At 44.7% G+C, this 12,596-nt stretch overlaps 1 protein-coding gene across 1 annotated transcript in view; it reads right to left on the minus strand.

The window, feature by feature from the left end:
- Positions 1 to 4,540: 4,540 nt before the first annotated feature.
- Positions 4,541 to 12,596, minus strand: part of phf5a (PHD finger protein 5A) — a 37,209-nt gene continuing 29,153 nt past the window's right edge. Inside the window, exons 3-4 of the mRNA XM_033013531.1 lie at positions 9,665 to 9,831; positions 4,541 to 7,743 (exon numbers count right to left, since the gene is read on the minus strand). Of these exons, the coding sequence (XP_032869422.1) occupies positions 7,654 to 7,743; positions 9,665 to 9,831 (257 nt within the window). The 3' untranslated portion in view covers positions 4,541 to 7,653. The remainder of the gene's footprint in view (positions 7,744 to 9,664; positions 9,832 to 12,596) is intronic.

Here is a 12,596-nt window from a genome sequence, read left to right on the forward strand (position 1 = left end):
CCTGCACCTATTGTCTATTGTCTCCATGCCTTCACATACGGCAAGAAGCAGAACATGGTAGAATGTGTGGGGAAAAAAAAAAAATGTCTCTGCGGAGAACTATTATTTGGCAACTGCACTCAATGGTAGGACTGCAGTCAGGAACTAACAGTGTGGCATCAGAAGTTCACATTTGTATCCTGTTAACTCCAAGAATGTTGCATTTCAACCTTGTGAGATTTTGTGAACATATTGGGGGGGGGGGGGGAGGGTACGGGGAAGAAGTTAATGGAGATTTTGGCCCTCAGAACATTGTCCTCATTAACAGAGCTGCATTGAAACATCCAGCTCATAACTGCACACCATATGACTGCACTTCAAGTCTATCAGCACCATCTCTATGTTGCTTTCGAAACAAAAACACGCGAGTACCTGCTGCAAATCCTGGTAAAAGCTATTTGACATCCGTCGTGCTAAAGTGATTTGCTTTCAGCTCTGCGCACTAAGCCCAAGACAATGAAGGACATTGTGAAACTTTATGCAATCAGTTGCATAAAGTAACAACTATGAGGCTTTGTAGCATTATTTAACTTGGCACAATGTAAATGGGACATCGTATAATTGCACCGGGAAGCTGAAGGCACATTTGAAGCAATCACTGGTGTCGGGCTTACACCAGGTTTCTTGTGACATCACTGCGGCCTGCAAGACAAAGTCGGACTTCAGTGAATTTTGCAACGTTGTCTTCAAGGATTGCACGGAGTTCGTTACGTGAGGCGTAGAATTCGTAGAGGTTTGCAGACTTGCCGCATCGAACAAGCTGGCCACTCCACTGCCTTTAGGAAGAGATGGCTAACAAATGCCTCAGTCCAAGTCACAAGGCTGGTTTGGCAGAGATGAGGATTGATTGATTGAAAGATACAGCGTGGAAACAGGCCCTTCGGCCCACCGCTGACTGGTTAGCACGCAACAAAAACTTTTCACTGTACCCCGGTACACGTGACTATAAACTAAAGGAAGCGAAACTAAACAAGTTCACACTAGTTCTATGTTATCCCACTTTTTCAACGACTCCTAAAGCCCCTGTCCCACCTAGGAAACCGGAACGGAAACCTCTGGAGACTTTGCGCCCCACCCAAGGTTTCCGTGCGGTTCCCGGAGGTTGCAGGTGGTTGCCGGAGGTTGCAGGTAGTGGAAGCAGGTAGGGAGACTGACAAAAACCTCCGGGGACCGCACGGAAACCTTGGTTGGGGCGCAAAGTCTCCAGAGGTTTCCGTTCAGGTTTCCTAAGTGGAACAGGGGCATTACACACTTGGGTCAATATACGGAGGCCAATTAACCTACAGACACGCATATTTTTGGTATGTGGGAGGAAACCAGAGCACCCGGAGGAAACCCATGCGGTCCCAGGGAGAATGTGCAAGCTCCATAGAGCCAGCACCCGTGGTCAAGATCGAACCTGGGTCTCTGGCACAGTGAGGCAGCAGCTTTACCCGCTGCGTCACTGTCCCGTTTGATGTTTTATCACTTGTGGGGGAATTACAACCGAGTTGCAGTGATACAGAATTGAATCGTTAATTGAAGCGTGGAGCCAAATAAACTTTCTCGACTACAGTATTGTAAACATGAGCCAGAAACCGTGTTTGATTTAAACACATCTTTAATGAGCACTAAAGCTTAACAGCGTTGATGGCAACAAGTTGTCAGTGCATCCTAGCTGCTCGAACTGCCAGTGCCAGGAACGAGTGTTAGTATAAGTGTTATAGTGGGGTGGAGTTAGTGATGCTGGTTTATGTGTGATTGGTTGAATGCTTCCCAGCTCGGCGGGGCGGGTCACCTTCCGCAGGGGGCCGCCGGGGAGTCCAGCAACCCAGCGCTCAGCTGCACCAAGGGGGGGCTGCCCTCGAAGCAAGAGAGGACGGTGATCCTTGAAGGGGTCCATCACCAACCTCGATGGTCCTTCAACGCTGGACTGGGAGAAGACAGGAGAATGGGGTTGAGAGGGGAAGTTGGTTCAGCCATGATTGAATGGCGGAGTAGACTCGATGGGCTGAATGGCCAAATTCTGCTCCTATGACTTATGAATTCCCACTTCCCATCCAAGCTCCTCCACTTCTGTCCCCTGTCTCCCCGATGTCCTGGCACTACACACAGACATCGCTGTAGTCAAAGGGGGGTCGGATGATCCCAAGGGCGATTTGAAGAGCAGCTTGTTTAAACACTGTAGTCTTTGTCACACTAATGCGGCGAATTGTGGATTGCAGGGGGTAAGCATGTTTTTTCCTGCTGGCTTACTTATTGGAATAAATAATTGTCTACTGCGGCGACAACATGACTGTATTTTCACGGGGACAAGCACTGGGATGGACTCTATAGATTATCACCCAGGCACAGCAGTTTGGAAGAATGTTGCTGGAAATCAGTAATATTTATTGTGCAGAGCCCTTCTTGATCAGGGAGGAACAGTGGCGCAGCGGTAGTGTTGCTGCCTCACAGTGCCAGAGACCCGGGAACTATCCTGACAACGGTGCTGTCTGTACGGAGTTTGCACGTTCTCCCCGAGATCTTCACTTTCCTCCCACACTCCAAAGAGGTACAGGTTTGTAGGTTAATTGGCTTGGCATAAATGCAAATCGTTTAAGAATAAGGAGTAAGCCATTTAGAACGGAGACAAGGAAACACTTTTTCTCACAGGGAGTTGTGAGTCTGTGGAATTCTCTGCCTCAGAGAGCGGTGGAGTCGGGTTCTCTGGATGCTTTCAAGGGAGAGCTAGATAGGGCCCTTAAAATAGCAGTCAGGGGATAGGGGGAGAAGGCAGGAACGGGGTACTGATTGTGGATGATCAGCCATGATCACATTGAATGGCGGTGCTGGCTCGAAGGACCAAATGGCCTACTCCTGCACCTATTGTCTCTTGTCCCTCGTATGTGTGTAGGACAGTGTTAGTGTGTCGGGATTGCTGGTCGGTGCGGACTCGGTGGGCCGAAGGGCCTGTTTCCACGCTGTATTTTCTAAATTAAACCTGCTGTCATGAATCTGTGATATATTCCACCGATCCAACGTCTGACGTGGCCTATGCCTGACATTAGTTCAGCAGCTCCTTGCTGAAGTGAAGTTTAGACTCTCGATGTACAGTGCAGCAACCAGACCTTCGGCCCACCAAGCGGTGATCACCCCATACGCCTGCATTATCCTATACACTAGGGACAATTTACAATTTTACCGAAGCCAATTAACCTGCAAACTTGTACGTCTTTGGAGTGTGGGCGGAAATATCGGAGGACATGGAGAAAACCCCAAACGGTCACAGGGAGAACGTACAAATTCCGTACAGGCGTGGCAGTGTTTTTTTTCTGTAAAACTACAGGACTTTGGTGAGAACAGTCCTGAAGTAATCCATAGGTACACAAAAATGCTGGAGAAACTCAGCGGGTACAGCAGCATCTGAAGAAGGGTTTCGGCGCGAAACGTTGCCTATTTCCTTCGCTCCATAGATGCTGTTGTACCCGCTGAGTTTCTCCAGCATTTTTGTGTAACTTCGATTTTCCAGCATCTGCAGTTCCTTCTTAAACACTGAAGTAATCCATAGTGTTATACTCTTCTTGAGGATGTATTGGCTTGGAAGCAGTTCAGAGAAAGTTCATTCGATTGACTGCAGGCATGAAGATGTGTTTTGTTTTTTTTGCAGTCTGCTGAAGTATATTTGCCAGTTTGATAAGAGTGAGAGGTGATCTCATTGAAACATATGTTGGCACTCTACGCCTGCTCCGGCAGCACCTCCCAATCCTGAAAACCAAGGCAGGCGAGGGCAACAGATACACCACCATTTTATGGATCCCCTCCAAGTCACATATTATGCTGCCTCGGAAATTTCAGTTTAGTTTGGGGATACAGCATGGGCCCTTTTTGGCACATCGAGTCCAATGTGGGATGATCTATAATTAAAGTGCATCATTTACAATGCAGATAAGGAGGAATTTTTTCTCTCTCTCTCTCGTTGCAGATCTTTGGAACTCTTTGGATTGCCAAGTCATTACATTTCTTCAAAACCCACATACATTTTTGGACATTGGGAAACTAAGCCATGGGAATGGACAGGAAAATGGAGCCAAGGGCAAGATCTGATCAAGCAGGAACTTATTGAATAGAAACACAGAAAACAGGTGCAGGAGAAGGCCATTCGGCCCTTCGAGCCAACACCGCCATTCAATATGATCGTGGCTGATCATCCCCAATCAGTACCCCGTTACTGCTTTTTCCCATTTCCCTTGAGTCCGCAGAGCAAAAGCTAATTCTCTTGAAAATATCCAGTAAACTGGCCTCCACTGGTTGCTAAACACTCTGTGCGGGGAAGGGGACTTGCTGGAGTGATCAATCAAATCCCACTATAACTCCTCAAATTGGAGCCATCTTCAGTCTTGGATGTAGAGGTCTCCACCTGCGTACAATAACATGTTTGAAGTTTAAGGCCCCAGTAGATCTTAAGGGGGGGCGGGGTCAATTTAAGATCTCTCTTCAATCTCAAAATCTCGAGGACACTTGCAGCAAATAGAAGCAGACACATAGGAAAAAATTATTTATTCAAAAAATTCTTGAAGTGGGAACAATCATTGTTCAATAATCAAAGCATTCAAACATTCTTCAATGACAAGTGAAGGTGGGGACACTCACTCAAAATGGCCGATCAAGCAGCCAGTCTTTCATGTGTTGCTGGTGTTATTTTACCCTTATCTTTGGGCAGTGTGGACCAGTTACAATCAGTGGCAGTGCAGGAGGAATCAAAGAGTCACAATGGCCATCTCCTCAAAATATCTGGATTAGAAGCAGATTTTAAAAGGGACTCCTGCGTTAAGCATCTTTATTCTGTTGTATTACCCGCACATTGGGTTACATTTCCTTCAGATGAACCAAGTATATACTGAAGACACAAGGAAGTGCAAATGCTGGTTTATAAAAAAAAAAGTGGTGCTGGAGTTACTCAGTATGTCGGGCAGCAGCTCTGGAGAACATGGATCGCTGACGTTTTGGGTCGGCACCCTTCCTCAGACATATATTGATTTATTTTGCGTCGGAAGGAACTGCAGATGCTGGTTTACACCAAATGTAGACCCAAAACTCTCGACCCGAAACATCACTTAATCCTTTTTCTCCAGACTCGTAGTTATTCCAGCATTTTGGGTCTATCTTCCATATTAATTTATTTTTCCTACATTTAAAGAGGCATAATCTTAAATGGCGACAAGCCACTAGCTTCTGATAATTCTCCCAGGTTAAACAAGAATTGTCCAGGATAAGGCCCTGTGCTGGTTTAATCTACATGTTCTAAACTTGACTCTCTGGAATATAAAATGTCTCTGTCAAAGCGTGCCAACGCCATCCTAATAGCATTTCTCTCTCCCTCTAGGTCTCTATGTACTGGACCAGGAACTCAGCTGTCAAGATCAGTCACCACCACAGCATCAGGAAGCGGTACACGCCTGGAGCCAAGTAAAACCTAGCACTTGCAGGATGAGAGTCACAGACTGAAAACTCTTCCTTCAGTGCCCGACTTTGGCACTTTTGACAAGTTTTTTTTTGGGGCAGACTGGGCATTATACAGGGTGAGCAATTACTGGAGGACATGAGATGTTTTATTCTCAAGGACGCAAGCCATCAAGATGTTTTTACTTTACCCAACTGCTGTGGAGACACAGGTATCGTTGTCTCGTTGTAGGACATTGATCATTCTTTTAATCTGGATTTTTAACTTATGTATTGTGTTTTTAAAAATATATAATTTATGATGCTTTTATAAGTGATATACTAAGATTTTATATGCACTTTATGATATTTAATATACAATGCATTTTTTTTTAATGTAATGTTGCCCCTTGTCTGGACCTCGAGTCCGTAATAAAGTGTATTATTATTTATTATAAAAGTCCTAATAAAGAAGCCATAACCGTACCAAACTATTTAACGCAGTCAAGCAGAAAATAAGGGAACCCCAATGAATCGTCCTGTAGCTGTTTCAGAAACGACAGCACTTTGCTTACAGTGCTGAAAGCTGGAGAGGCTTACTCACACTTGATTGGCATCTTAAGGAGTGTGGTTTCCCTGATGCCTAATGCACACTTCAAATCTTTCCTTTGATACTGCCTTAACAAAAAAGCTGGCAACGTTACTCACTGATTTTAGGGCTGTGTTTTTCAGCCTGATGCACTCACACACACTGTGTAAAGCTCATGAGAATGAGACAGAAAGCTCACCCCTCTGGTAACTCTCCCATTATAGCATGGAGCTGCACGTGGAATATCCTAAACATGTTTGCTCTGACTGGATTGCCTGGCAAAATATCAAACAAAAATTAAGTTTGGACAGCTGGACTTGGAATGCTACTTGTGCCACATGCTGTATGAAATCTATTGGAAAAGAGTGTGATTCTGTCCCCAGAAGACACACATGTTCCATCCAAAAACTACTGCAGAGAAAACAGAGGTAGGTATACCCGGTAATAGTCACAAAAAGCTGGAGTAACTCAGCGGGACAGGCAGCATCTCTGGAGAAAAGGAATAGGTGACGTTTCGGGTCGAGACTGCACTCGGTGTTTGATTCTTCTTGGTCTCAGACTGTGTCATCTCAATCACGTTTTAACTCAACGGAGATCAATTTTGGACTTGGCACACCTCATGCAGTCTGGTCACTCAATGAGACAAGGGTGTTATAATGGATATTTTTGAAACTGTACCAGTCATGCTACATCTTAAAGAGAAATGGCAAGTGAAATATAAAATGTGCTCACAGAGTGTGAGTGTGGTCAGTTAACTTTGCAAGGAGGGACACAAAATGCTGGAGTAACTCAGCGGGTCTGGCGGCATCTCTGGAGAAAAGGCCTTTCACTACCTCTAGTTTCCCCTTCCCCGACTCTCAGTGTGAAGAAGGGGTTCGACCCAAAACGTCTCCTATTCCATTTCTCCATAGATGCTCCCTGGCCCGCTGAATTACTCCAGCATTTTGCGTCTATCTTCGGTGTAAACCAGCATCTCCAGTTCCTTCCTAAGCATCTCTGGAGAATATGGACAGATGACGTTTTGGATCGGGACCCTTCCTCAGACAGTGGAAAGAAAGGGAGTTGCTGGAGGCCAGGGATGGAGGGCCGTAGGACAACACAGTTCCAGCACTCCACAACTTTAGAGCTCCTCAGGAAAAGATGTCAAACCAAATATAAAATCCAAGATAAAAATGAAATCATCTGACAAGAGTGAGATAACAGGGAGAGGAGGAAGCAATCATCTGCCTCTGGTACATGAATGTGAAACATGACAAAAAGCTTGCAGAGAGTGAATTATTAACACTTACTGATTCAAGATATTCCAGTTACTAATCTCACATCTTCTTTAAAGATGGCACCCAAGTCCACTGATTGATGATGGTAGTTTTGTTCTGGCTTAGAGAAAGATCTCCACTGACCAAAATTGATTATTCACCTCCAATAACAATACTGAGAGAAAATATCCCAGTAATTTTGTTTTTAAAGAGTCTGTTACCGTGCGCACCTTGCCCTGCTGCAGATTCTGCCCATTTTTGCCTTGAAGACCCCACTATTAAAAACAGAGAAGCAGCAACATTGAACAACGCTCCACTGTCCCCACATTCAAATGGAACATAAAAAGATTTCCTGCAGTCATTCTGGGATCACCTCTTCTTGAAGCCATACTTTTTCCTTTCGTAGAACAAGTCCGTTTTTGAGCTGCCAAGATTAACAATTTTCGGACATCCATCTCTCTAGGAGACAAAATGAAAGGGCAAATTGAACCACAGTCGCTGACAAGTGTGTAATTAGAGCCGTCTATGGTGAGTGATGTCTCAGATCTGATCGCCAGTCTGTGCAGCAATGGGTCTCGCAGTTAGGGAGCCTGCCGCCCCCTGACATGAAGGAATTTAAGAATTATATGCAGGTCATACCGGAAATTCTAAAACATGGTGGAATAATGGCACAAGGGTAGAGTTGATACCTTACAGCGGCAGAGACCCGGGTTACATAGAAATATAGAAAAGAGGTGCAGAAGTAGGCCATTCGGTCCTCCAAAATCAATACCCCGTTCCTGCTTTTCTCATCATTCTCACAGAGAGTGGTGAGTCTGTGGAATTCTCTGCCTCAGAGGGCGGTGGAGGCAGGTTCTCTGGATGCTTTCAAGAGAGAGCTTGATAGGGCTCTTAAAAATAGTGGAGTCAGGGGATATGGGGAGAAGGCGGGAACGGGGTACTGATTGGAGATGATCAGCCATGATCACATTGAATGGCGGTGCTGACTCGAAGGGCCAAATGGCCTATTCCTGCACCTATTGCCTATTGCTTTCACCCCATATTCCATGATTCCGTTAGCCCGGAGAACTATATAGGTTTGATCCTGACTACGGGCGCTGTTCTGTACAGAGTTTATACGTTCTCCCTGTGACCGCGTGCGTTTTCTCCAGGTGCTCTGGTTTCCTAAGATGTACAGGTTTGTAGGTTAATTGGCTTATGTAAATTGAATATTGGCCCTAGTGTGTAGGATGGTGGTAGACACAAAATGCTGGAGTAACTCAGCGGGAGAGGCAACATCTCACGCTGAGTTACTCCAGCATTTTGTGTCTATCTTCGGTTTAAACTAGCATCCACAGTTCCTTCCGACACACTTTGTAGGATGGTGGTAGTGTGTGAGGTGATCGCTGGTCGGCACGGACTCGTTGGGCCGAAGGGCCCGTTTCCACGCTGTATCTCTAAAGTCTAAAGGGTAATTAGGTAGAAGGCTCATTTTTCAACACCTGGTTCTGCAAATGAACATGCATGAAATGGCAGAGAAAGAGATGGAGGCAAGCTGCCAACCTCCTCTAGCCATGTTCATTCATGAAATATGTCTCTGTGGGCAGGGAGCGAGGCTGGTTTATGGTCACACAACAGCGCCTTTGTCTATTTCAGTCCTCTTATGAAGAGGGAGAAAATATTCAAAAGAATAATGTTTCAAGTTTTGGGTACATAAGAATGTACGAGCAGACTGTTCATTCAGATAAGCAGATCCTAAAATCCAGCCAATTTAATATTGGAGATAGGCACAAAATGCTGGAGTAACTCAGTGGGGCAGGCAGCATCTCTGGAGAGAAGGAAGGGGTGATGTGTGTAGGAAGGAACTGCAGATGCTGGTTTCAACCGAAGATGGACACAAAATGCTAGAGTAACTCAGCGGGGCAGGCAGCATCTCTGGAGAGAAGGAACGGGTGAGGTTGTGGGTCGAGTATTCAAGATTGGAATTGTTTGCAAACCAACAATTCTTTGTTCGCATCTGCACACGTCGACAGTTCCCGACACTCTATCTGCTTCTGCGGAGCTAGATCACAATGTTGAAGAAAGAACTGCAGATGCTGGAAAAATCAAAGGGAGACAAAAATGCTGGAGAAACTCAGCAGGTGAGGCAGCATCTATGGAGCGAAGGAATAGGTGACATTTTGGGTCTCGACCCTCCTTCAGACTGACTTGGAAGGTATATCATCTTTATGGTTTAGTAACTGGAACATCTGAAGAAGGGCCTCGATCCGAAACGTCACCTATTCCTTCGCTCCATCGATGCTGCCTCACCCGCTGAGTTTCTCCAGCATTTTGTCTAGCTAGATCACACGGATCTGTAAATGTTACATAGAATTCAGGTGAAAGTTCTCTGCAGGCTTACATCCTTTTCCTGGATTGTGCATTCCTTGCAGTAGTAGGCATCAGAGACTCCTGGGCCACCGCAGATCACACACCGTCCTTGGTAGGACCCGTAATTGCACTCATCGCAGATACGCACCAGCGTGCAAGGCCTGACGTAGGAGTCACAGATCACACATTTACCGTCACCTAAAAGAAAAAGGCAATGAAGCAATAAGGCCAAATGTCTCACTTAAAAAATATCACATATGTGGATTTCAAACATGTCGGAAATGTTACATCTTGAAGATGTGAGATTCGTCCTATCAGGCAAATCAGACCAATTCTTAAAGATTTGGTCTCCCTTTATCGACTTATTACAAGCATGTGGTGCAACACAACATTAGAAATTAATTGTTTCAGAACCAGGTGAGGGGTGGGTAAAGATACGAAGTAGGTATATCCCTTTCAATTTCTCTTTTTTCTTCTCTTTTTTTCTTCTCTATTCCTTTTCTTTCTTATTTCACATCACCCTCTTGTTTTCTCTTTCGGGCTATAAGGCCGTATGAGCTCTTTTTTCTTCCTTTCTATTTTTTCACAAATTAACAATATTACTACTTTATATAATATTATCTTCCTCTCTATTTCTTGCTTTTCTTACTCTTTTTTACTATTAAATTTAAAATAAGAAGTTGTACATGAAATGTAATATGTTATTCATGTCTTATATTATTGTACACTACTTCTAATAAAAATATATATTATTTAAATCAAAAAAAAAAAATCACATATGTAATTAAAAAAAAAAAGAAATCACATTATAATGAAAGGCTAAATATTACAGACACTGGAAACACTGAGCAGGTGGTGGGCAGCACCTACACACAGCACGTTCCATTAAAAAAAAACCCCCACATAATGCTGTAGGAACTCAGCGGGTCGGGCAGCATCTCTGGAGAAAAGGAACAAGCTGGCGGAGAGGTGGGACAAAGTCTGGGTGGTTAGGAAGGAACTGCAGATGCTGGTTGTCCCGCTGAGTTACTCAGAGATGCTGCCTGTCTCACTGAGTTACTGCAGCATTTTGTGCAGAGATGCTGCCTGTCCCGCTGAGTTATTCCACCATTTTGTGTCCATCGAAGTGATCGGTGGATACAGGTGAGGGAGGGGAGGGGGGTGGTGCCTTTTCCTGTTTCTGTTAGCATTTCACTTAATGAACTTGCATCAGAACATTGGCCCCAATGCACTGCGTCTAACAGTGACCCTAGGAATGAGATAAATGATCACCTATCTTGCTTTATTGGGATCATCTTTTTTGTGTGGGTGGGGAGAAGATGGTTCAAACATTTGTTGAGAAACTAGAATTCCTGCTCTTTGAATAATACCATGACACACATTAATAGAGTGTTATAAAAAAAAACAAAAAAAAAACATGCAAGATTTGTGACGGAGGAAAACATGGCAGCTGGAATGGAGTTGTGCAGTGGATCGTATATGGCTACTGTATTTGCTGAAACGATGCCACTGAACGACTCAACGAAGTGAACTTTGAAGGATGGTCTTGGAACCAGCCGAGAAACTATAATCATTTGAATACATGTTCATAATAGAAGCAGAATTAGGCCATTCGGCCCGTCAAGTCTACTCCGCCATTCATTCATGGCTGATCTATCTTTCCCTCATAACCCATTCTCCTGCTTTCTCCCCATAGCCCCCGACACCTGAACTAATCAAGAATCTATCTATCTTTGCCTTACTAATATCCATTGACGGCCTCCACAGCCTTATGTGGCAATGAATTCCACAGATTCATCACTCTCTGACTAAAGAAATTCCTCCTCATCTCCTTCCGAAAGGAACGTCCTTTAATTCCAAGGTTATGGCCTCTGGTCCTAGACTCTCCCACTAGTGGAAACATCCTCTCCACATCCACTCTATCCAGGATTTCCACTATTCGTATATGGGCAGAAAAAGTAGATTAGCCTCTACATAACATATAGCAACGCCTACCATAGGTGCGGAGGGGAAAATGAATTCCAGGTATAGGAAAGAGCCAAGCACTAAAATCATGATGAGCCAAGGAGCAGATATCAAATATCATATCTAGTGATGATTGCCAAGAAAGTGGTATCACCACACCTCCCGTGGGTGGCCCAGGAGAAGCCAAGGGCAATTCAGTAATGGAAAGATGAACAACAAAAAAGCTCGAAATTGAATGCTGTAGGGAGGCAGAGTGGCGCAGCGCTAGAGTTGCTGCCTTACAGCACCCAGGTTAGATTCTGACCACGGGTGATTTCTGAACGGAGTTTGTACGTTCTCCCCATGACATGCGTGGGTTTCCTCCCACACTCCAAAGACGTACAGGTTTGTAGGTTAATTGGCTTGGTGTAATTATAAAATTGTCCCTAGTGTGTAGGGGGTAGTGTTAGTGGGCGGGATCACTGGGCGGCGCGGTCTCAGTGTGCTGTATCTCTAAACAAAACTAAACTGCTGGTGTGCTCATTCATGCTTCATTGCTGAACATCAGAGGATGTCACTCCACCTTGCAGCGGTATGCAGTGTAATTTGTCAAGTGTACAGAGGGGAACAGAACTCAGAGACCCATTCCAAAGCGCCCTCTATCGATACACATGACAATTATAAACTCATGCCAATATCAAAAAGGCAATCATGGCCGAGGTTAAAGAAGCCAAAGGGAAGAATTGCTTCATATTCCTCATTATTGACACAAGATCATTCTGACAGGTAAAACTACACTCAGCCTTGGCATACAGATCCATCCTACACTATCGGCCTTTTTAGGTTTCCAGAGATTATGGATTAGGTTAGTCATACCGCATGGAAACAGGCCCAACTTGCCCACACTGACCAACATGTCCTATCTACAGAAGTTCCACCTGCCTGCATTTGGACCATATCGTTCTAAACCTATCCATGTAGCTGTCTAAATGTTTCTTAAACGTTGCCATAGTACCCGC

The sequence above is a fragment of the Amblyraja radiata genome, chromosome 38, assembly GCF_010909765.2.
Source record: "Amblyraja radiata isolate CabotCenter1 chromosome 38, sAmbRad1.1.pri, whole genome shotgun sequence".
Lineage (NCBI taxonomy): Eukaryota > Metazoa > Chordata > Chondrichthyes > Rajiformes > Rajidae > Amblyraja > Amblyraja radiata.